Source organism: Capricornis sumatraensis, chromosome 2 (assembly GCF_032405125.1).
Source record: "Capricornis sumatraensis isolate serow.1 chromosome 2, serow.2, whole genome shotgun sequence".
Taxonomy (NCBI): Eukaryota; Metazoa; Chordata; class Mammalia; order Artiodactyla; family Bovidae; genus Capricornis; species Capricornis sumatraensis.
Window position 1 is genome coordinate 109,083,246 of NC_091070.1, and position 24,103 is coordinate 109,107,348.

The 24,103-nt window shown below is 37.6% G+C and overlaps 1 protein-coding gene across 3 annotated transcripts in view; it reads right to left on the reverse strand.

The window, feature by feature from the left end:
- ATF6 (activating transcription factor 6) overlaps positions 1–24,103 on the reverse strand; it is a 242,139-nt gene that overhangs the window by 46,014 nt on the left and 172,022 nt on the right. For all 3 annotated transcript variants that reach the window (XM_068963738.1, XM_068963737.1, XM_068963739.1), the window contains one exon: positions 17,353–17,437. In XM_068963738.1, coding sequence (XP_068819839.1) covers positions 17,353–17,437 — 85 coding nt within the window. The remainder of the gene's footprint in view (positions 1–17,352; positions 17,438–24,103) is intronic.

Consider the following 24,103-nt stretch of genomic DNA (forward strand, 5'->3'; position numbering starts at 1 on the left):
GGACTAAAGGAGAAAGACACAGGAAAGGAGAACCACAGGTTTTCTCAATACAGTATCAGATACTTAATCTCCCAGGTTTCCTTATAACTAGGGTGCAGACATGTGACATAGGCATTGCCTTACAAGATGCACCCACTCCAGACTACAGAGAAGCTGTGGCTAGTAAGACTCTTCTGGAGAGGGAGGTGGCTCTGGAAGCAGTAACATCTAATTTTAAGAGCCAGCCATGGCACTGGTTCTGAAAGCAGAGTTAGGAATCAGTGATCTCAATGGTGCAAGCTATGCTCTATGACCAGCTGTGTGGTGGAATCTGAGGCTTTGTTCTCGTTTAAGGGACCTCCAAGTGTGACTCTCTGGCTCTCCGAGAAATTCTGCTTAAGCCACCCAGAGTTAGTCTCTGTTACTTGAAACCAAGAAGAAGTATTAATACAAGCAGCTATAAGTAAAAGAAAGAGAAAAAGAAAGGAATAAAGAAAAAGAAAGAAAGGGAAAAAAGCCCTTCTATATTGTGAGTTTATCTGGAGCTGGTTCTATATGTAGTTTTCATATTAAATAGTATTTCTCAGCTTGTAAGATAATGTCCAGCATTTAGTAGGTTCCTAACAAATGTAGAATTAAATTGGCTATTTTATTTACAAAGGTAATACTTATTAATGAAGCTTCTGGGGATAAAAGGGAAAAGATAGCATCACCAAGAAAGTACACTTACCAGAATGTGTGAGAACAGAACAACTAACCAAATTCAGAGTAGGGAGGGCAGAATTTTTTTTTTTCATGTTCATAGCCTAGTTTTTCTAACGGAATTTTCAAACTATCTAAATCTTGAGTGCAAGCCCATTTTCCTGGGAAGAAACATGTTTCCAGAGAAACGCAGACAGTAAATTCATTAGTGAGAGGACAGTTTGTTTACTTTTGCTATAAAATGACATGCTTTATTTTGCATGTAGAACTGATCTGTTGGTCTGGGACAGGCTAGGTTAGGGAAACGATTAACATTTGTTTACTAGAAAATGTAAAAAAGAAAAATTGTATATTTAAATGCCAAGGAAAAAGCAAGCAAATTTTGAAATCCATGTTTGCTCAACTTGGATGGAATGAATTTACTTTAAAATCCTTTAATTGGGTAAACATATGATGCCAAGAAAGCTGCAGCTTATAGTTGCTCCATTTGTTTCTTCACATTTTAATATACTGGTAAAAAATTCTTTCTGTCTTATCATGGAAATTCCAGGGAACATGTGAGCATGTCTATCTTACTTTGAACATAAGTACTTCACCGTTTTGTTGGCCATCCTACCAAATTATGTGCTTAATATAAAATATTTATAGATGACTGGAACATAAACACCATAGCTGCTACTCTAAAATTATCATAACATAAGCTGGCATTTAGTTATACTGCTTCCACTCAGTCACAAACTATTTAAGTAGGAGCTTTGGGTAAAGGAAACTGACTACAAGGACTATTCAGAAAATTCAGTTGTGATTCTTCAAACTTCTCAGCCATTTCAGCCATAAACTGGGATAAAATTATACCATGGAGACTGTGTGAGGACCAAATGCAATCATATATTTTAAAGAACCCAGAAATATGCTTAATATACAGGATGGGCACTCAAAAAAAGGCAAAAGGAGAAGGGGATAGCAGAGGAGGAAATCGTTAGATAGCATCACCAATGCAAAGGACATGAATTTGAGCAAACTCCAGGAGACAGTAAAGGACAGAGAAGTCTGGCAAGCTGCAGTCCACGGTAACGCAGAGGCAGATGTGACTTAGTGACAACAAGAACAAAACTTAAAAAAAGGGAGGACCTAAACCTGAATTTGCAACTTAAACTATTTAGTAGCACAGGCAAATCTATGTCAAAAGCATTTTGTTTGGGGGAAGAAAATCCAAAATATTTTAAGCTATGATACATGCTGAATAAATCTTGTAAATGCTTCACTTTATTTATTTTTATCCTCTCATTATTTTATCACTATAGTTCATACTTACTATTTTTATTCATTATTTATAACATAATTCTTTGTTTAACCTTGGATTTTATCATTTTGGTGATGGTTTAGTCACTAAGTCATGTCTGACTCTTTGAGACCCCATGGATTCCTCTATCCATGGGATTTTCCAGGCAAGAATACTGGAATGGGTTGCCATTTCCCTTCTCCAGGGGATCTTTCCCACCCAGGAATCGAACCCAGGTCTCCTGCATTGCAGGTGGATTCTTTACCAACTGAGCCACCAGGTAAGCCATGATTATCATTTTAATATGGGAAAATTTATGTAAACATCTCACTATCAACTAGGGAGATCACTGCTTCAAAAAACTGTAAGGTATGTGGCACTGCTAGTTATTTTCTCTGGGTTTACTAACACATAACAATTTAGTTCAAAGTCGTACAATAATCAGTGACAAAGTGAGTTGGTGTTTTAAGAGAAGACAAAAATGTTTTCTAAGACATTTATGTCTCACTTCTTCCCATGTCAAATACTAAGTCATTTTGCTTCTAATATAAAATGGTTTACCAAATAAATATAAACAAATTACCTTTCACATGTAACTAAAGTTCTGTGTCTGGGGATCTGAAGATCTGGGCTCTGGTCACAGCTCCATTAATAGCTGGGTTGGGTCAGCCGTTTGCCTCCCTCAACCTATTTTCTTGCCTCTATCATAAACCTGTTATACTAAACTATCACTCAGTTTTCTTCCAGTTCTTAAATTCCCTATGATCTGCATTATGTTCTGCTTCCCAATAAGATCATTGGTTCTCTGGAGGCATAAATCAGATCTTTGAGAGAAGCTGTACATTACTTAGCATAGTGCTATGTATGGAATATCTATAAATCTGAACTGCAATTATATGACACTGTAAACCCAATGTGGAACCAGATTATTACATTTTATAGTATAAAGCCAATTATTGCAAAGTAACCATTATTTAACATTTACAATGGGGTCTTCTCTTCTATTTCAGTCAAGCAAATGCTTCCTTTACCGTTCTAGGTAGTATGAAGCTGGGAGGAATGACTAAACAGGATAGTTTCTATGTGAGGTGTTATGTCCTCTTATCTCCATAAACCATTAAAATACTCCTAACTTCTAGGCTTACTCTTTATACACTGTCATACGTCAGTGTGGTAAGCAGCTTCAAGTTCCCCAAGGAACACCACTTCCCGGTATTCATACCCTTATGTACTTCCCTGCTACAAAGAACCAGGGTTAGCATGCAGCAGAACAGATGGGGCTCCAGTGCTTAGGTTTAAAAGACTGACTGCTCTCCTGGGAGCTCTCCCACACGCTCACTTTCTCACTCTTGTGGCTTACTTACCCTGAGGGAAGCCCCAGGGAGAGGTTCACAGAGTGAGAAGCTGACGCCTCCTACCAACAGTGAGTGAGGTTGGGAGCATACCCTTCAGCCCTGATCAAGTCTTCATCTTCACCAACAGCTTACTGCAACCTCAGGAGAGATCTGGGGACAGAACCACTCTGCTAAGCTGTTCCCAGATTCCTGACCTTCAGAAACCGTGTGAGCTAATCAATGTTTGCTTTTTCAAACTGCTAGGTTTGCAGATTATACACAACAAATACCTATTTATCATCCTTTTCTAATATGAAGTACCTGTGATTTCTTCTTGCCTAGAGGATTACAGCTTCCTAACTGTTGTCCCTGTAAAAGCATCAGCCTCTGTAATATTCATCCTTTACATGGCTGTAAGTGAGATATTTGAAATGCAAGTTTATCTGTGCCTCTCTATCGCTTAAAAAATTTTAGTAGCTCCCTATTACTATTAGAACATTCAAAACTCCATACCATGTTATAGAAGGACTTCACAAACTGGCTTCTTTTTCTCTCTAGCTTCTTCTGCACCTCAGTACTTATGCACTTTAACTCTACTTCAATACCCAAAGTGGGCTAAGGATTTTTCTTTTTCTGATATCACTGTTACACTGTTCCCTCTGCCTAGAATATCCCATCCATTTGGCCACTACTACTTATCCTTCAAGATTCAGTTTAAGTATCACTTTCTGTGTGTGTGTATTTAATTAATTATATGTTTTTCTCGGATATAGATACTTCTATACAAGTGCCTGGCTTGTATATATATTTATAATTCAGTTCAACAAAAACTTTTAAGCACCTACTCTGTGTCAGGCACATTTTTTGTAAGGCATTAGGGATAACAAAAAATATTAAGTGAAGGGTCCCTAACCTTAAGGGAGGGGAAGTAGCAAGGAAGTTGGACAGTAAACAACTGATTACAAATGATATAAAAGTTACAAAACTAAGGGATTTCAGAGTATTCTGGGCAGATAAGGTGGGGGAGGGACCCCCAACTTATTCTATGGTTTTAGAGAGCTTTTCTTGAATGATTATTGAGTAAAGGATTTAAGAAAAAACTCTTCCCAAAAGGTGTGAAATAAAAATAAAAACACAGCCCTAAATTTTAGTCCAAAAATCAAAATCAGCAAGTAAAATGGAGACACGCTTTGGCAACAATATATGCAAAAAAGAGTTATGAACTATATTTGACAGAAAGCACAATGTATGATATAGGAAAAAAAAAACACTTTGGTTTCACCAATGGGAACATACTATATAGATCCTCCTCAAGTGACAATGGAATTACATTCCAATAAATCCACTGTAAATTGAAAATATTGTAAATCAAAATGAATTTAATATACCTTATCTACCAGACATCGTTTAGCCTAGCTTTTGCTGTTGTTTAGTCACTAAGTCATGTCTGACTCTTTGAGACCCCATGGATTGTAGCCTGCCAGACTCCTCTGTCCATGGGATTTCCCAGGCAAGAATACTGGGGGGGGATGGGGGACTGGGGGTGGATGGTTGCCATTTCCTTCCCCAGGGGATCTTCTGCATCCAGGGATCTAACCTGCATCTCCTGCATTGGCAGCTACCAGGGAGGCCCTTAGCTCAGTGTACCTTAATTATTTATTTGGCCACATCAGGTCTTAGTCGCAGCATGTGAGATTTAGTTCCTGACCAGGGATCAAGCCTAGGACCCTGCATTGAGAGTACGGAGTCTTAGGTGCTGGACCACCAGGGAAGTCCCAAGCCTAGCTTCCCTTAAATGTGCTCACAGGGGCTGCCCTGGTGCTCCAGTGGTTAAGAATCCACCTGGCAATGCAGAGGAGACAGGTTCGATCCCTGGTCTGGGGAGACTTCACACGTCATGGAGGAACTGACCCGTGCACCACAACTACTGAGTCCACACTCTGAAGCCTGCACTCTAGAATCCATGCTCCACAACAAGAGAAGCCAGCCGCAACGAGAAGCCAGCACACCGCAACAAGAGCAGCCCTCACTCTCCACAGCCAGAGAAAGCCTGAGCACAGCAACCAAGACCCAGCACGGCCAAGAAGCACATTTTTTAAAAATGTGCTCAAAACACTTGTATTAGCCAACAGTTGGGCAAAATCACCTATCACAATCTCATGTAATTTACTGAATACTGTACTGAAAGCAAGAAGCAGAATGGTTGTTTGGGTACAGATTGGTTGTAAGGGTATCTGTTGTTTACCCTGGTGATCACACAGCTGACTGGGAGCTGCTGCTGCCCAGGATCACTAGAGTACGATAACTAATATCACTAGCCTAGGGGGAAAAAATCAAATTTCAAAACATGAAGTATAGTTTCTATTGAATGCATATCACTTTTGCACTATCTTGAAGTCAAAAAAATGGACAGGTCAAACATTTGGAAATTGGGGACTGTCTGTATAGAGTCTGGAAATACTCCATTATGCTCAGCATTCACAGCCTCTTGAAGAAAGGAGGGAAAAGCAGAGCCCGTTGAGAAAAGAATGACCAGAACTGAGACACCTTGAACCCAGGTCACAAAAAGAACAGCTTCTGAAAACTGGAAGGCCTTGCTGTGTGAAGACTCAGAGGGTGCACAGTGTATAAATAGCTAAAGGTCAGTCTTGTAGAAGAAATATTTTATATTAATATATAATCTGGTGGATTTATGGATAGAGTAAGGAAGATACAGAAAAACAATTCACAAACAGCCAGAGCTATTTAAGGCAGATAAGTCTTCATCCCTGGAGGTGACTGTTTCTCAATTTGTTGGCCACTCAGCAAAGCACTGCAGAAGGGAATCCAAACATTGGAAGGGAGTTAGTATGTATGACTTTGTTCTAAAGCCTTTTAAACCTTGATATTTTATGGCCTGAATACATGAATATTAATGAGTCTTTCTTCATCCTAATCTACACTGCAGGGATGCCAAGTCACATTCCCACAAGATTCTGTTCTATATAGTAAGCAGAATGAAAAAAAAGAGATGGGCTTTAGATATCTTCAAAGAGGCCATCTATATGGCCTTCTCAGCAACTCTGCTCCTAGCAACAAACTATTTTATAGTTCATTTGTCTAGTTATTTAATCTAAATCATATGTTTAAGGGATGCATTTGTTTCTGTAAAATCTGTAATAAATCTGGAGGAAAATATCTCTATGGATATTTGGTTGAGTTCAAAGGCAACTGCTGCTTGATGTACTCAAGATCCTCAAAGCAAAAGTTCTCTCTAATGAACTCTAATTTAATCTGTATCCATATTTTCAATTTCAACTTTCTGAATTCAGAAAAAGGAAATATAGATTTCTTCAGACTTGCTAACCTTTATTTGTAAAAGTCCAAGCATGTGTGCTTCAGAGAAGGCAATGGCACCCCACTCCAGTACTCTTGCCTGGAATATCCCATGGATGGAGGAGCCTGGTAGGCTGCAGTCCATGGTGTCTCAAAGAGCCGGACATGACTGAGCGACTTCACTTTCACTTTTCACTTTCATGCATTGGAGAAGGAAATGGCAACCCACTCCGGTGTTCTTGCCTGGAGAATCCCAGGGATGGGGGAGCCTGGTGGGCTGCCATCTATGGGGTCGCACAGAGTCGGACACGACTGGAGCGACTTAGCAAGCATGTATGCTTAGTCATGTCCAACTCTCTGTGATACCATGGACTGTAGTCTGCCAGACTCCGCTTGCCATGGGATTCTCCAGCAAGAATACTTGGGTGGATTGCCATTTCCTCCTCCAGGGGATCTTCTTGACCCAGGGATTGAACCTGTGTCCCCTGCATTCGCAGGTGGATTCTTTACCACTGAGCCACCTGGGAAGCCCCAAAAGTCCAAGTGTGAACAAAAACTACAATGTCTTTGACATGTACACACTTAAGATGATGCTGGTCTACCACCCTGTCTTCAATTTATGTCTTAAATATCAAAGAATTTACCATGCAAGTATGGAAAGAACTATGCAACACTCCAAAGAAAGTTATGGTCTCTAGTGTTTCCAATTGGTATCCCTGCAAAGAACACACAGAGGAGTTGAACCTGTGCTTGCTCAGCAGTTCTTCTGAAAAACAGAAACTTGAGATTATGTGAAATGGCTCAATCTTCTGACATACTACCAGGTTCTTAATTTTCCAGTACAAAGATAAATCCATTCTGAAGAGCTTAATATGTATAAAATAAATGAATATTTCAAATTTTGGACAGTCAGTAGGAGGTTCAAACCAATTTTGTTGGCTTAAATAGATGTTGATCTGTAGTTTTTATTAGCTGAAAGCTAAACCATCTGTTTGAGTAGAAACAGATTTTGGCCCAAGGGAGAAAGAGTGAAAGTGATCTCACTGAAGCTAACAGGGCATTGAAGGTCAGTTAGGTACAGTGGGTTTGGGAACTCACTCCTTTGAGTCAAGGAAGTTCCCTAGTATCCTAGAAGATACAGTGCAATCTTGTCCAATTATATCTCTGGAGCCTACAGAAAGTGCTAACAGATTAAATGCTTGATTAGTACTTCACATACCAAAAGAGACAAATGCTTCATGGAAAAGATTTACTTGTACAACTGCCAATAAATTATCAAAGCAATGACCATTCTTCACAAAGTGATAAGTATTCCAAGTACAGAAAGGCAGACATACCATAAATCCTATTTTCTTTCTATTTAAAATCTATTTTCAGATTTACTTTGTAGAGGTGGCTTCAGAAGAGGCTATACCAAGTGGAGATAACCTAGTGGTTTGGAAGGAATTAAAAACAAATACCCTGATGACTTCAAGAAATAAATGGGAAAGAAAGACAACCAGGGAAATGAGGGTGGCAGGACACAGTAACACGACAGCTTTTCCAGTCATGGGATCCGTGTTTACTGCTTCCCCCTTTAGTTGCCAAGCGCTATAGATTTCCCTTTGAAGCTTCTTTGGACATTTTCCCTTTCTCTCCATTCCAGGCCTCTAATGATCTCACTCCAAGTCTGCTGCAGTGTCTCCTTGCTCATCTCCTCTGAAGCTTCAATGTACTCTACCCTTCCTCCTAGTGCAGCTTCCCTCTTATTTTTCTTTCTATTTACAGACTTCACACAGATTAACAGTCTCTTAAACAGAGGATGAGATGGCTGGATGGCATCACCGACTCCATGGACATGAGTTTGAGTGAACTCCGGGAGATGGTGATGGACAGGGAGGCCTGGCATGCTGCGATTCATGGGGTCACAAAGAGTCGGACACAACTGAGCGACTGAACTGAACTGAACTGAACTGAATAGAGCCTTTATAGTGTTTTTAAAATTATGATAGCTTAAAGTCATTTCCTTAACTCATTAAAGACCTAAATCATATATAACTGCACTCCATGCAATAAACACCTATTCCCCATCTGTCCTCAACATGAATCCTCTCCTTACTGTCTTCTCCTGGCCCCCTGATACAGAGAGCAAACTCATGGGAAAGCCGGGCAAGATTGAGGGCAGGAGGAGAAGGCAGTGACTGAGGGTGAGACGGTTGGATGGCATCACCGACCCAACAGACATGTTGTTGTTCAGTTACTAAGTCGTGTCCAACTTTTTCCAACCCCCAATTGATGTGAGTTTGAGCAAACTCTGGGAGACAGTGAAGGACAGCAAAACCTGGCACGCTGCAATCCATGGGGTCACAAAGAGTTGGATATGACTAAATAAACAACAAAAACTACCTGGATACCTTGCTCAGTTCCAACACAGCACATGATGGAGCACGCAACAAGCAGATGCTGGTTTCTCCACAATATCCATTATCCCCATACTAAAAGAAGTTCACGGTTTTTTGTTTTTTTCAGATCACAGTGTACCTAGTTAAAACATTATCCTTCTGAACCTCCTTTGAAGCTAGGCACAAGAATATGACACAGTTCATATCCAGTGAGAAATAAAGTCTGCTACAAATTTCTGGAAAATGTGCCTTCCTGACAGACATCATGCCTTCCTTTTTTTCTGTCTGAAATACAGATATGATGGCTTGAGCTGCAACAGCCGCTTTGAGATCATCTGGGAAAGGCCAAGACAATTGCAGCAACCTTAGTCCTAGCACCCTTAAATTTCTGAATCAACACCAACAACTGGACTGGTTCACTGCTGTGGATTTTTCAATACATAAGAACAAAATCCAATTTATTTAAGCCAATGCTTAATTACGTGTTCTGTTACTTGTAGTTAAAAGCAATTTTTATATTATTTTATAATAATATATTTTAATATAATAGAGTATAAGATTATATCTTATACTTTCCTCATCCTTATATTTTAAGTTTCCATTTATAATTCAGTTCAAGTTTTATCTCCCAAGGAACCAAATTATGTTAGTCATAAAGATTTTCTCATTTATCATATTCTTCTAATTTTCTTTTTTTCCTTCTTTTGAAACTTTTTGATTTTTTAACTGAAGGATAATTACTTTCATAATTTTGTTGTTTTCTGTCAAACATCAACATGAATCAGCCGTATACCATAGCATTGGATTTATAACTACCAGTACCTAATTGATCTCTCCTTTAAAAAAATTAATCAGCATATTATTAATGGTTCAGAACTGATCTGTGCCATCACTGTGGGTCTCGATCCACTTAATAAATTAGCATCAGTGGAAGCTATGAACTATAAACGGACCTAAGAAATTCAGTCAGATTTTACCCAAATTCTAAAGACAAGTGCGTCATACTCTGCCTCCCTTAGGTGAATGTCCTCTCACTAGAAAACTGCCAATTGAATCTGCACCTCAGAATGTAAAGTTAGTCTTTATGAAAGTATTCCTTATCATAGTTAGCACAGTAAATGTGGCTTAATGTTCATCATTTTACTTGTCAGTCATTACTATATTCATAATTAACACATCTCTGACTCTGTTTCAAAAGAAAAAAAATTCATTTTTTCAGGTAAATAGTGTGATTTTTCTCCTTTCTTCAGTAGAAATTCTCAGTGTGGGAATTTTACTGCTGGTTTTAATAGTGGGTCAAAAGTGAGAACTATTTGATCATGCATTAAAAAAAAAATTAAAACATGGCTTCAAGAGAAGACTCCATTTACTCAATTAGATAAAATTATATCTGAAATGGAATGAACTGCAATGAAAATGCAAAACTGTTCACATATTTTTAAAAGTAGATAGTTGGTACACATTTAAGGAGAAATGAATATATAGGAAGAAAATGCACAACTTTTAGGCACAACTCTCTTGGGCAACCAGCCTGCTTGAGCAGAACAAGTCTAAAGTAGGACAGTTTCCAAATATATATTTTTTGGGATAACACTCCTATGAAAGTAATCATCAAAAGCAGTTGTATCAACATTCTGTTATTATTAAAACCAATCCGTTTATTTGGTTGGTTTGCTTTCTGCCCTTCTGTTATAGTGTCTCCAACTAAAAAGGGGTTCCACTGGTAGTGACTTCTAGATTTTCCTTACATGAAAATTATTTTGAGATTACATATAATTACAGTTTAGCCTTGTAGTCATTTGTTCACTTACTTGAACCCTTAATACTGACAGGGTAGCATTAGAGTTACAGTTTTATTTTCATTACTCATTTACCACATTATCTGAGCTACATGGCTAACAGAGGGAAGGAGAACAGTAAAACCAAATCAACAAAAGTGCTGGTCAAACTGTGAAATGTATCTGCTAATGGCTGTGTTCAATGCCTGATGAAAGGAGTCTACAAAGTAGCTACCATTAAAAAAAAACTCTTCTATGTTCTATTTTATCGAATTATTTATCAAGAATGAACGAAAGGAAATGAGCAGTTTTACTATAACATGAGTGGAAATAATTTAAAAGCAGGAAATGCTGACTTATAGTACAAGAAGACCTTCTAGAATCCTTTTCCAAAAAAAAAAATATATATATATAGCAATAGCCTTTTAATTCATCACCAACTGGCCTGCCATACATCTGCAATCATTTTTTTTTTAAGTTTTTTAAAAGTATGCCTAGAATTTCATTTTACTTCAATAATCTTCAGTGTGAAGACGTCCTCAAAGACAGACCTTCTTTCTTACAGCCGGCTGGATGGCATCACCGACTTGATGGACATGAGTTTGAGTGAACTCCGGGAGTTGGTGATGGACAGGGAGGCCTGGCGTGCTGCAATTCATGGGGTTGCAAAGAGTTGGACACGACTGAGGGACTGAACTGGACTGAACTGAACTGAACTGAACCTGTTGTCAACTGTCTTACGAGAACAAAGGAAATTAAATAATGTAGTTTATTACTCTTCAATGAAGAGGCATGGAGAACACAGAACGATGCTACTTAGTATTTTCTAAATGGCATTAAACTCACATCCATATCCTACTCTCTTTAGCTATTTCTTATATAGACATTTTCCCACAGCTCAAAACCACAAAGTAGAATCACTATATATTATAGCTTAAGGCAAAACATTGACCTAGGAATCTAATTTATTTTGCTAAAATTGGAAAATCAAATTCCTATTCCCAAATACCCACATACAAAAAAATCCAATTGCTCAATAAACTTTGCCTTTATGCCCTCTACACTCACTCCAAAATTCTACAAGCTCCACTTAAGTCAAAGAAAAGGATCAAACCCACAACTCATTTTTCCGTTCCAAGTTACATGTAACTTTTGAATTCAGAGATGGCAGAAAATATATTTTATTAACTTTCTCAAGTCCTCATATTGCTCAGGGTGAAAAACTTGCTGACTGTTTTTAATCAAAGAGTTAAAACAGTAATGCCTTTCAAGTGACCACAAAGTAATGACCAAATAACATTTACCTTACTTATTATGTCATTCAACAAACATATGCCTATCAAATCCAAAATATTATATTTATTGAATTATATTGCTCTCAATGAATGTGCTTAACCTTTATAACACAGGGATAAAGTAGTATAAAAATATATCTTAAATTCTGGAGTCCACATATTTTTAATACTAGTGATCTTGAAGAGACAGCTGGTACTGGAAGTCTTCCCAAGAGGAAGAAATCTTTTCCCAAAAAGGAACCAGTTACTGACCCTGATGAGTCAGAAAACAAGAGGGTCCCCAAGAAAAAGCGGAAATTGTCTTCCAAGGAGAAGCCACTCAACAGTGGACCTGAAGAGGCTGCTGCCAGCAAGAGCAGCAGCTCCAAGAAAAAGAAAAAGCTCTGAAAGCTATCCCAGGAAGGTCAGAATGGACATCTTCCTAGTGGGGCATAACTTAACAGAAACATTCCCCATCCCATCCCCTAGAGCCCAATAAAAATAAAAACAAATTAAAAAAATGCACATCTTATATTCTGGAGTCCACATATTTTTAATATTTACATATTTGTCCTTAATATTGAAATATTTAATTAATAATTGATCAAAATATATTTTATACAATGTATTTAGCTCTTACTTCTCTGTTATATAATGGTTGAAGAAATGGTACAAATTACTTCCTTGACCTTTAACGTCTTCATCTATAAAATGAAGATAATACTTAGCTGGCAGCTGAGCATTATATAAATTAACAGAGATGAACATCTTGTAACATGCCCTGTGCCAGACACTGCTTGCTCTCGGTGCTGGGGTTATCGTAAATGCAAATATCACAAACAACATTCCTGTCCTTACAGAGGAGGAGATAAAGTGACCAAGAAGGAGATGCAGCAAGAAAACTAGACCAGCCATTGTATCACAAAAGCTCACAAAATAAAGTGTTTAAAAACACAGGGAACACCAAAAATAAACTTGAGGGGACTGACTGCAAAAGGACACAATAAACTTCTTGAAGCAGTGAGAATGTTGGTCTCATGAATGAAGTGGTGGTCTCATAACTGTTTACACTTGTCAAAACTCATAAAATTGTACACATAAAATTGGTGTTTTTTTATTGTATGTACATTATATCTCAATGAATCTGATTTCTAAAAAATGCATGTGTCATGAAAAACAATTTAAAAAGGGCAGAAGAGCTGTTCTAAATGAAAGGAGACTAAGGAGGTGTGGCAAGGAGATGCCATGTATGACCTCTGATTGGATGTTGAATCCCTTCCCCCAAAAGCTATAAAGAATATTTTGGTGGCAAATTTGGAAATTTGAATATTGATTATATATTAAACTCTATTATATCAATGTTAAACTTTGATGTGGTCATTTGATTGTGCTTGTGTAGGAGAACATCCCTTTTTTAGGAGATGCATATTCAAGTATTTAAGGGTAAAGTACTAAAATGTTTGCAACTAACTTGCTAACAGTTCCGAAAAAAACACAGGTATAAAGGGATAAATAGATACAAATAAAGCAAATGTTAACAATTGGTGAAATCTAGGTAAAGGGTCTCCATACGCTCACTGTACTCATCTTTCAACTTTTCTGTAGATGTGAAGTTTTTAAAAATAAAAATGGGAGGCTGAAAAAAAGAGGGAATAGTCAATCATGTCAAATACCACTGTGAGGTCAGGCAAGATGAGAATGAAGACATGACTCTTGGCTTTGGCGAGGTATTGGTCATTGGTGACCCTTTTGCAAGAACACTTCAGCAGGGTAAAAGTTACAAAAGAGTAAGCAGAGGAGAGAATGAGAGATAAGCAAATGGAAGCAATGAGTATAGGTCACTCTTTCAAGAGTTTCACTATGAAGGCAGCAGAGAAACAGCACATGGAGTAAAGAGACTCTCCCTGCGCCAAAAGCAATATTAAGGCACTTTGTCTTTTGGTGGGGATGACCCAGTAGAGAAGAAACTGATCACTGGGGACAGCAAGGATAAAAATGCAGGAGCAAAGTCTCTGAAATGGTGAGAAGGGCTGGGATGCACGATCCAAAAGGAAGGAGTCACCTTAGATAACGGTGAGCATGATGACAATGACAAAGTAAGATGACCAAACTGAAAACAGCTAGGCACTATTTAAAGCATTCCTGCTCATTTAATTCTCACCCAAATCTAAGAGGAAGGTATTACACTATTATCTCCTTTTACAGGAAGCTCAAGTACGGAAGGAAATGGCAGCCCACTCCAGTATTCTTGCCTGGAGAATCCCATGGACAGAGGAGCCTGGCAGGCTATGGTCCATGGGGTTGCAGAGAGGCAGACATGACCAAAGTGACTAAGCACACATACACGCCCAAGTACAGAACACTTAATTCATTTGTCCAACTATACATATCCAATAAATAGCAAAGTTGGGATTTACAACTCAGTGGAAGAAACTTCTCTCAGTGCAGTAAGAAGGAAAGCAGACTTTGTGGGTATAGATGCCGCTAGGTAGTGGAAAGATGAGATTGCTCTTCAACAATTACATCTATTTTCTCAGTGTAGCATTTTGATGAGTTCATCAGCTGAGGGGCTGAAGAGAGGCGATGTTGGAGATTTGAGAAGAGAAGGTGAGCAATTCTTGTTTCAGAGAGAAGGCAAGTGAATTTACTAGCAATGATGGGTGGTACTGAATGCCCCTGTGGAATTAATGGTCATAAAACTGAAGTGAATTTCCTTGTCCCGACTGGATGATGTTTTGTAGCAATTTTCAACCACTTGACAGGAGGCACAAAGAGTATAGGTGTGTTTAATTAGGGTGAGATTTTTACAGACAAGTGGGACCTAAGGAAAAAGGATTGGGGGAGTGGTTTGTAACAGAGTGGTGACAGTATGGAACATGAAATATAGGCTTGGAAAGGAGGAGTGTGTGGCCAAGACGGATGTGACACAGAAAAAGCGGCAAGGTCAAAGGACTGGAGATTTGTGAGGTCAGAGAGGAGCTGGAGTGGGTATCACAGTGGGAGAGCAAGTGAAAGTCATAGTGGGATGCCTGGAGAGATTCCAAATGGATGCCATTATGGATGATGAGGAGGTCTTGAGTATGACCATGTGGATGGGATGCTGAGGTGGTGCAGAAATAAAAGATGAGTGGATCTAAAGAGGCCTGAGTGCTGGATGAATCCTCTGTGTAGATGCTGAAGTTTTACAGGGAGTTGACAAAAGCTGTGGTGGAGAAGTAGTCAGTGAAAGTGGGGTAGAAGACAGTGGTAAAGAAGGGTAACAGGAGTGTTATAAACTTGAAAGATGTTAGGGAGACTAAAGAAGAAAGGTGAGGTCATCTGGAGGTTGTAATGGGGATCAAGGATACTATCCGCCCCATCTGCAGGCTCTGAGATATATGAGGTGGGAAGAAAAAATCAAGGTCTAATTTGAGAAGTGGCCTCAAAACAAGAAGGTAAAGGGATGGTTCAGAAAAGAAGCTGAGGATGCCGCACAGTACTGAGTACGTGGTATCTACTTAATCAGTATTTCCTGAATTTGAAGTAACTTTTCCAAGAGTTGTCTATATTCTAAAAAGGAAAACAAAACTTATTTACAAAGAAATTCAAACCAGATTAAAAAGGAAATGATCCTCTAATTATGGTACTTTTTGAATCCATGAAAAGGGTCATTTTCAAAAATTAGTCCCCTGGCCAAGATAATCAAACAGCGTTTTATTGTTTTTGGCTTAATATCAATACAAATGGATAGCTTACTGTTATGCAGAAGAATGCCTGGTTTTATTTTATAAGAATTTGAGATCAAAACACTAAAATTAAGTAAATTCTGCCTTGTTGAAGGTTAGACAATAGCCTTTCTGAGCATAAGCTGACCAGCAGTTAGATCTATTACAGTTCAAGCAGAGAAATCTAGGAACAAGATGAATAATATTTCCTAAGCATATTCTTTGGAGTGTAATACAGTACCCTTTCGACTATACTGTTTCAGTTGAAGTTGTAATATGATTGATCCATGAAAGCTTCAGAGGTATGCCTTTATTGAAGGAGGATAAGTTCACCTCAACGTTACAGTTTGTTTTTTTTTAAAGTTTGTTGTCTTCCTAAGACTAAGAGGATGTCATAATTCTTTTATGTTTTAACAAGAAAAAAACTTTTTTTATATGTTATATGTCTATAACATTGCCTCCTAAGCATTTCTATAAGCTGTCTGTATACAGTTAATTGAAGTTCGACAGTCCTCGATGATCTTAAAATGTACAATGAATACCTAATACTCTTTCTCTAAGACTAAATTTTATTGGAATTTATCCCAGTGTTTTATAATTGTATTTGGTGGCTTCAGCATGATCATCAATCAGAATGTGGACTGGTTCAACCGCAGGTTAAAGAACTTTTCAATTTTGTCTTACTCATTAAACTATAAGGTTGTCATTATTAGACAGAAAATTTACCAGCAGTTCTGTTACACCAGATAAATGGACTTGAGAAGGACAACCAATCCTCCCAGTTCCATTAGAACTTAATATGATGTGTCAGAGAAAGTCATTAGCCAACAATATACACTGTGCTCATTCTGAACACACAGCTGACGCTGGGAGTGAGAAGTTTCTCTTTTCCATGAAGAAGCCAGCGGGAAGTAATCTCTTCTTTACTAAATCTCTTTAGTACTTTGTTTATTCCTTATGGGATGCTCTCTCTGGAGTACAGTGATTTCTGTGCTCATCTTACACTCCCTGCTAGACTATAAGCAAGTACACTACACCATCACACTTTGGATACTCTCAAAGCACTATGGTATTATTTGTATTTTATCCAATACCCAGAATAATGAGAGAACAAAATGCAATAGTAATACTGTCAATATCAAATTCATTAGTATTAAAGATTAAATATAAACAGGTTTCTTAGGTTTAGTTTGGGAATCACATCACCATTTATGTTATACAAGAAACTGCTTTGAGCTCCAATAACCTAACTTACAAACTCACCCTCACAACATAGCAAGGACTTCTTATATAGCAGGTATTACCAGAAAGGCCCCAGACAAGAAGTCTATAGATCAGTAAAGATAGTAACTTTTCTAATTTTACAAATAAAAGAGAATGAATTTACAAAAAATATAGTAATTGTAAAGGTAGCTTTAAACTAAACCTTTTACTTTTTAAAAGAGAGGAATTAAAAAAATAATATTTTGTGAAAACAGTGGGAAGATGTTTCAGAATTAATGCATGGATATATACTTAACCAGATGAATGTCTTAGTTAATCCAGAGAATCTAGGTTAAACAAAGCAATCACATGTCATTCATAAGCCAAAATTTCAACTTACCATTTATGTTTATTGCTGGTAATACAATTGACATCTTTGGTCTTGAGGTCTTGTTATGGGTGGTAGCTGGTAACAGCAGGTGATCCTAAGATTAACAAAGAACAATTTGTTACACATAAGAATCAGCTTAGTCCTATAACAAGCCAAATTCAGAGTTTCTAGGATGCCAACATTTCAATGCCATCACAAAAAAAAGGAGCGGGGGGTGGCTAAGCCCTTTTGTACTCAGAACTCTGGTCTGAAGGACTAGGTGCAAGGCCTCTGTACTTGTCCCCCTGTGAGCAGGTGAAACCAGACTAAGCACTGAGGAAGAGAAAAGGGGATCTTCCGTCAGGAGGGAGGCATCGTCCTGGAGGATAGGAGTCCTTGAATCTGGCTTCAGACCCGTTTTGAAGACTGGGTAATAAGCATTGCCCCATTTCTTCTGGACTCAGAGATCAAGCCCTAAGCCTCTGGAGTGGGAGGACTAACTCCAAGACCCTAGACTAACAGAGAACTAACCCTAGGGAGTATCAAATAGTGAGAACTCATACAAAGGAAACCACTTGAATACAAGAACCGGTGTCACTCAACCACCAGTGCAAGAGGCCTGTGCAGGACACCTGTGCTGGATGCCTGATCTAAGCAACAAACAAAAATACAAACCCAATCATCAGCAGACAGGATTACCACCTCACTCAGCCTTGTCCATCAGAGGAAAACCAACCAAACAAACAACAACAACAACAAAAAAAGCTCAGCACAAATCTCACCCTACATGAAGCTTACACAAACCAGTGGACCAACCTTAGGAGGGCAGAAACCAAAAGGAAGAAAGAATTCAAGCTTGAAGCCTGGGAAAAGGAGACCTCAAACACAGTAAGTTAAAAAGAAAAAAATGAAAAAGCAGAGAAATACTACACAAATGAAGGAACAAACTAGAAATACAGAAGTCCAAATAAATGAAGAGCAAATAGGCAAACTACCTGAAAAAGGATTCTGAATAATGATAGTAAAGATGATCAAAAATCTTGAAAACAAAATGGAGAAAATGCAAGAATCAATTAACAAAGACCTAGAAGAATTAAAGAGTAAAGATGCAGAGACAAACAACACAATCACTGAAATTAAAGATACTCTAGAAGAAATCAATAGCAGCATACCTGAAGTAGAAGAATGAATCAGTGAGCTGGAAGATAAAATGTGGAAATAACTTCTGAAGAGCAGAATAAAGTAGAAAGAATGAAAAGAACTGAGGATTCAGAGACCTCTGGGACAATATCAAACACACCAACATTTGAATTCTAGGATCCCAGAAGAGGAAGAGAAAAAGAAAGGGTATGAGAAAAATTTTGAAGAAATTATAGTTAAGAATTTCCCCAACATGGAAAAGGAAATAGTCAACCAAGTCCAAGAGGCACAAAGAGTCCCATAAAAGATAAACCCAAGGAGAAACACACCAAGACATATACTAATCAAACTAACAAAGACTAAACACAAAGAAAGAATATTAAAAGCAGCAAGGGAAAAGCAACAAGTACATTCAAGGGAAACTTCATATGCTTAACAGCTGATCTTTCAGCAGAAACTCTGCAGGCCGGAAGGGAATGGCAGGATATATTTAAAGTACTGAAAGGGAAAAATCTACAACCAAGATTATTGTACCCAGCAATAATTGATGGAGAAATTTCTCCAAAAGTTAAGAGAATTCAGTACCACCAAACCAGCTTTACAACAAATGTTAAAGGGACTTCTACAGTCAAGAAATACAAGAGAAGAAAAAAGATCTACACAATCAACCCCAAACAATAAAGAAAATGGCATAGGAACATATATTCCAACAATTACTTTAAATGTAAATGGATTAAATGCTCCAACCAAAAGACACAGACTGGCTGAATGGATACAAAAACAAGACCCATATGTATGCTGTCTACAAGAAACCTAAAGACACATATAGACTGAAAGTGAGAGGATGGAAAAATATACTCCATGCAAATGGGAAACAAAAGAAAGCTGGAGTAGCAATCCTCACATCAGACAAAATAGACCTTAAAATGAAGACGATTACAAGAGATAACGAAGGATGCTACATAATGATCAAGGGATCAATCCAAAAGGAAGACATAACAATTAAATATTTATCCACCCAACATAGGAGCATCTCAATACATAAGACAAACACTAACAGACATAAAAGGAGAAATTGACAGTAACCCAATAATAGTAGGAAACTTTAACACCCCACTCACACCAATGGACAGATCATCAAAACAGAATATTAATAAGGAAACATAAGTCTTAAATGATACATTAGATGAGATGAATCTCATTGATATCTTAAGGACATTCTATCTAAATGCAGAAGAATACACCTTCTTCCCAAGGGCACATGGAACATTCTCCAGGATAGACCACATCTTGGGTCATAAATCAAACTTCAGTAAACTTAAGAAAATTGAAATCAGGCATCTTCTCTGATCACAATGCTATGAGACCAGATATCAATAATAAGAAAAAAGCTGTAAGAGACACAAATACATGGAGATTAAACAACATGTTTCTAAATAACCAAAAGATTACTGAAGAAATCAAAAGGGAAATAAAAAAATTTCTAGAAACAAATGACAATGAAAACACAACTTAAAACCTATGGGATGCAGCAAAAGCAGTTCTAAGAGGGAAGTTTATAGCAATTCAATCCTACCTCAAGAAACAAGAAAAACATCGACTAGACAACCTAACTTTACACCTAAAACAACTGGAAAAAGAAGAACAAAAACCCCCCAAAATTAGTAAAAGAAAACAAATCATAAAGATCCGAGCAGAAATAAATGAAAAAAACATGAAAGAAACAATAGTACAGATTAATAAAACTAAAAGCTGGTTCTTTGAGAAGTTAAACAAAATTGACAAACCTTTAGCCAGATTCATCAAGAAAAAAAGGGAGAAGAATCAAATCAACAAACTTCAAAATGAAAAAGGAGAGGTTACAACAGACAGTGCAGAAATACAAAGGATTATAAGAGACTATTATGAACAACTATATGGCAAGAAAATGGATAACCTGGAAGAAATGGACAGAGTCTTAGAAAAGTTCAATCTTCCAAGACTGAACCAGGAAGAATTAGAAATTATGAACAACCCAATTACAAGCACTGAAATTGAAGCTGTGATTAAAAAATCTCCCAAAAAACAAAAGCCCAGGACCAGATGGCTTCACAGGAGAATTCTATCAAATATTTAGAGAAGAGTTAATGCCTATCTTCTAAAACTCTTTCAAAAAACTGGAGCGGAAGGAACACTTCCAAACTCATTCTACAAGGCCACCATCACCCTGATACCAAAACTAGACAAAGACAACACAAAAAAAGAAAACTATAGACCAATATCACTGATGAACATAGATGCAAAAATCCTCAACAAAATTTTAGCAAACAGAATTCAGCAACACATCAAAAAGCTCATACACCATGATCAAGTTGGGTTTATTCTAGGAATGCAAGGATTCTTCAATATACACAAATCAATCAATGTGATACACTATATTAACAAATTGAAAGATAAAAACCATATGATAATCTCAATAGATGCAGAAAAAGCCTTTGACAAAATTCAGCACCCATTTATGATTAAAACTCTTCAAAAAATGGGCATAGAAGGAATCTACCTCAACATTGTAAAGGCCATATTTGATAAGCTTATAGCAAACATTATTCTCAATGGTGAAAAACTGAAAGCACTCCCCCTAAGATTAGGGACAAGAAAAGAGTGTCCACTCTCACCACTATTATTCAACATAGTTCTGGAAGTCCTAGCCACAGTAATCAGAGAAGAAAAAGAAATAAAAGGAATCAAGATCAGAAAAGAAGAAGTAAGGCTCTCACTGTTTGCAGATGACATGATACTGCACATAGAAAAGTACAGTAAAGACAAAGATAGTATGAGAAAATTACTAGAGCTAATCAGTGAATTTAGCAAAGTTGCAGGATACAAAATCAATACACAGAAATCACTTGCATTTCTATATACTAACAATGAAAAATCAGAAAGAGAAATTAAGGAATCAATCCCATTCACCATTGTAACAAAAAGAATTAAATATCTAAGAATAAACTTCCCTAAGGAGACAAAAGAACTGTACAGAGAAAATTATAAGACACTAATGAAAGAAATCAAAGACAACATAAACAAATGGAGAGATAGTCCATGTTCCTGGGTAGGAAGAATCAATATGGTGAAAATGACTATACTACCAAATGCAATCTAAGATTCAATGCGATCCCTATCAAATTACCAGCGGCATTTTTCACAGAACTAGTACAAAAAATTTCACAATTCATATGGAAACACAAAAGACTCCGAGGAGCCAAAGCAGTCTTGAGAAAGAAGAATGGAGCTGGAGGAATCAACATTCCTGACTTCAGATTATACTACAAAGCTACAGTCATCAAGATAATATGGTACTGGCACAAAAACAGAAATATAGACCAATGGAACAAGATAGGAAGTCCAGAAGTAAACCCATGCACCTATGGGTATCTTATTTTTGACAAAGGAGGCAAGAATATACAGTGGAGCAAAGACAGCCTCTTCAATAAATGGTGCTGGGAAAACTGGACAGATATGTGTAAAAGAATGAAATTAGAACACTTCCTAACACCATACACAAAAATAAACTCAAAATGGATTAAAGACCTAAATGTAACACCAGAAACTATAGAACTCTTAGAGGGAAATACAGGCAGAACACTCGATGACATAAATGAAAGCAAGATCTTCTATGACCCACCTCCTAGAGTAACGGAAATAAAAACAAAAGTAAACAAGTGGGACCTGATTAAACTTAAAAGCTTTTGCACAGCAAAGGAAACTATAAGCAAGGTGAAAAGATGAGCATCAGAATGGGAGAAAATAATAGCAAATGAAACAACTGACAAAGGATTAATTTCTAAAATATACAAGCAGCTCATACAACTCAATAGCAGAAAAACAAACAACCCAATCAAAAATGGGGAAAAGACCTAAACAGACATTTCTCCAAAGAAGACATACAGATGGCTAACAAACGAAAAGATGCTCAACATTGCTCATTATTAGAGAAATGCAAATCAAAACTACAATGACATATCACCTCATACCGGTCAGAATGGTGATCATCAAAAAGTCTACAAACAATAAATGCTGGAGAGGGTGGGGAGAAAAGGGAACGCTCCTGCACTGTTGGTGGGAATGTAAATTGATACAGCAACTATGGAAGACAGTATGGAGATTCCTTAAAAAACTAGGAATAAAACAACCATATGACCCAGCAATCCCACTCATAGGTATATGAGAAAACCAAAATTGAAAAAGACACATGTACCCCATTGGTCACTGCAGCACTATTTACAATAGCCAGAACACAGAAGCAACCTAGATATCCATCGACAGAAAAAGTTGTGGTACATATACACAATGGAATATTACTCAGCCATAAAAAGGAACACATTTAAGTCAGCTTTGATGAGGCAGATGAACCTAGAACCTATTATACAGAGTGAAGTGAGTCAGAAAGAGAAAGATAAATATTGTATTCTAACACATACATAGGGAACCTAGGAAAATGGTACTGAAGAATTTATTTACAGGACAGCAATGGAGAAATAGACATAGGGAATAGACTTATGGACATGGGGAGAGGGGAGGAGAGGGTGAGATGTATGGAAAGAGTGAGATGGAAACTTATATTTTTTTAAAATGATAGTTTTTATTTGAACCTGACTTTGGGATAATTAACTACAAATCATTTTATGATTCATTCATTCATAATACAATACACATGAGTTACTGAGTGACTATCATTAGCCCAGACCAGTTTGTGATGCTCAGTTATGTCTGACTCTGCCAGGCTCCTCTATCCATGGAATTCCCTGGGCAAGAATACTGGAGTGGGTTGCCATTCCCTTCTCTAGAGGATCTTCCTGACCCAGTGATTGAATCCAGGTCTCCTACATTGAGGGCAGATTCTTTACCGTTTGAGCCACCAGGGAAAGGCTATCACTTCCACGTTCTATAGAAAACTGCTAGTTCTGATAACATATATCCTGCAGTATACTATAAAGAGTATTGGTCAAGCAGTCAGAACACAGGGCTTTTAATTCTAGCTCTGCCACTGAATAGCTGTATAATCTGGATCTGTTTCCAATCCTATAAAATGAGGAGGCTGGACTAGATAATGTCACAAGATACTGAAATTATCTAATAGAGTCATCTTCAAATTTCTTTTTTAAAGAAGAGTAATGTTCCGCTCCCTCCCGAAAACAATTCTGATCCCAGAAACTGATATATAAAAGAGACATTCTGACTGAAGCAAGACCAAGGCCTAGAGCCTTGCCTGCTTGAAGCAGCCAGTGTTAGGCTTTTCTTTTGGTAAGCAACAGAAAGATGCTAAGTAAGATGCATAGTTCTTCCCCTTGAAAAGCATACAGCTTAGTGGAAGGGTAAAAAAAAAAAAAAAAAACAAAAACGGATGCCTAGCACAATTATATAATTCTAAATGTAATATTGGGGCTTCCCAGGTGACACGAGTGAAAGAATTTGCCTGCCAATGCACAAGAGAGTTGGGTTTGATCCCTGGGTCAGGAAGATCCTCTAGAAAAGGAAATGGCAACCCACTCCAGCATTTCTTGCCTGGAAAATAACATGAACTGAGGAACCTGGCCAGTTACAGTCCACAGGGTTGCAAAGAATCAGACATGACTGAGTACATACACACAAATGTAATATTGCC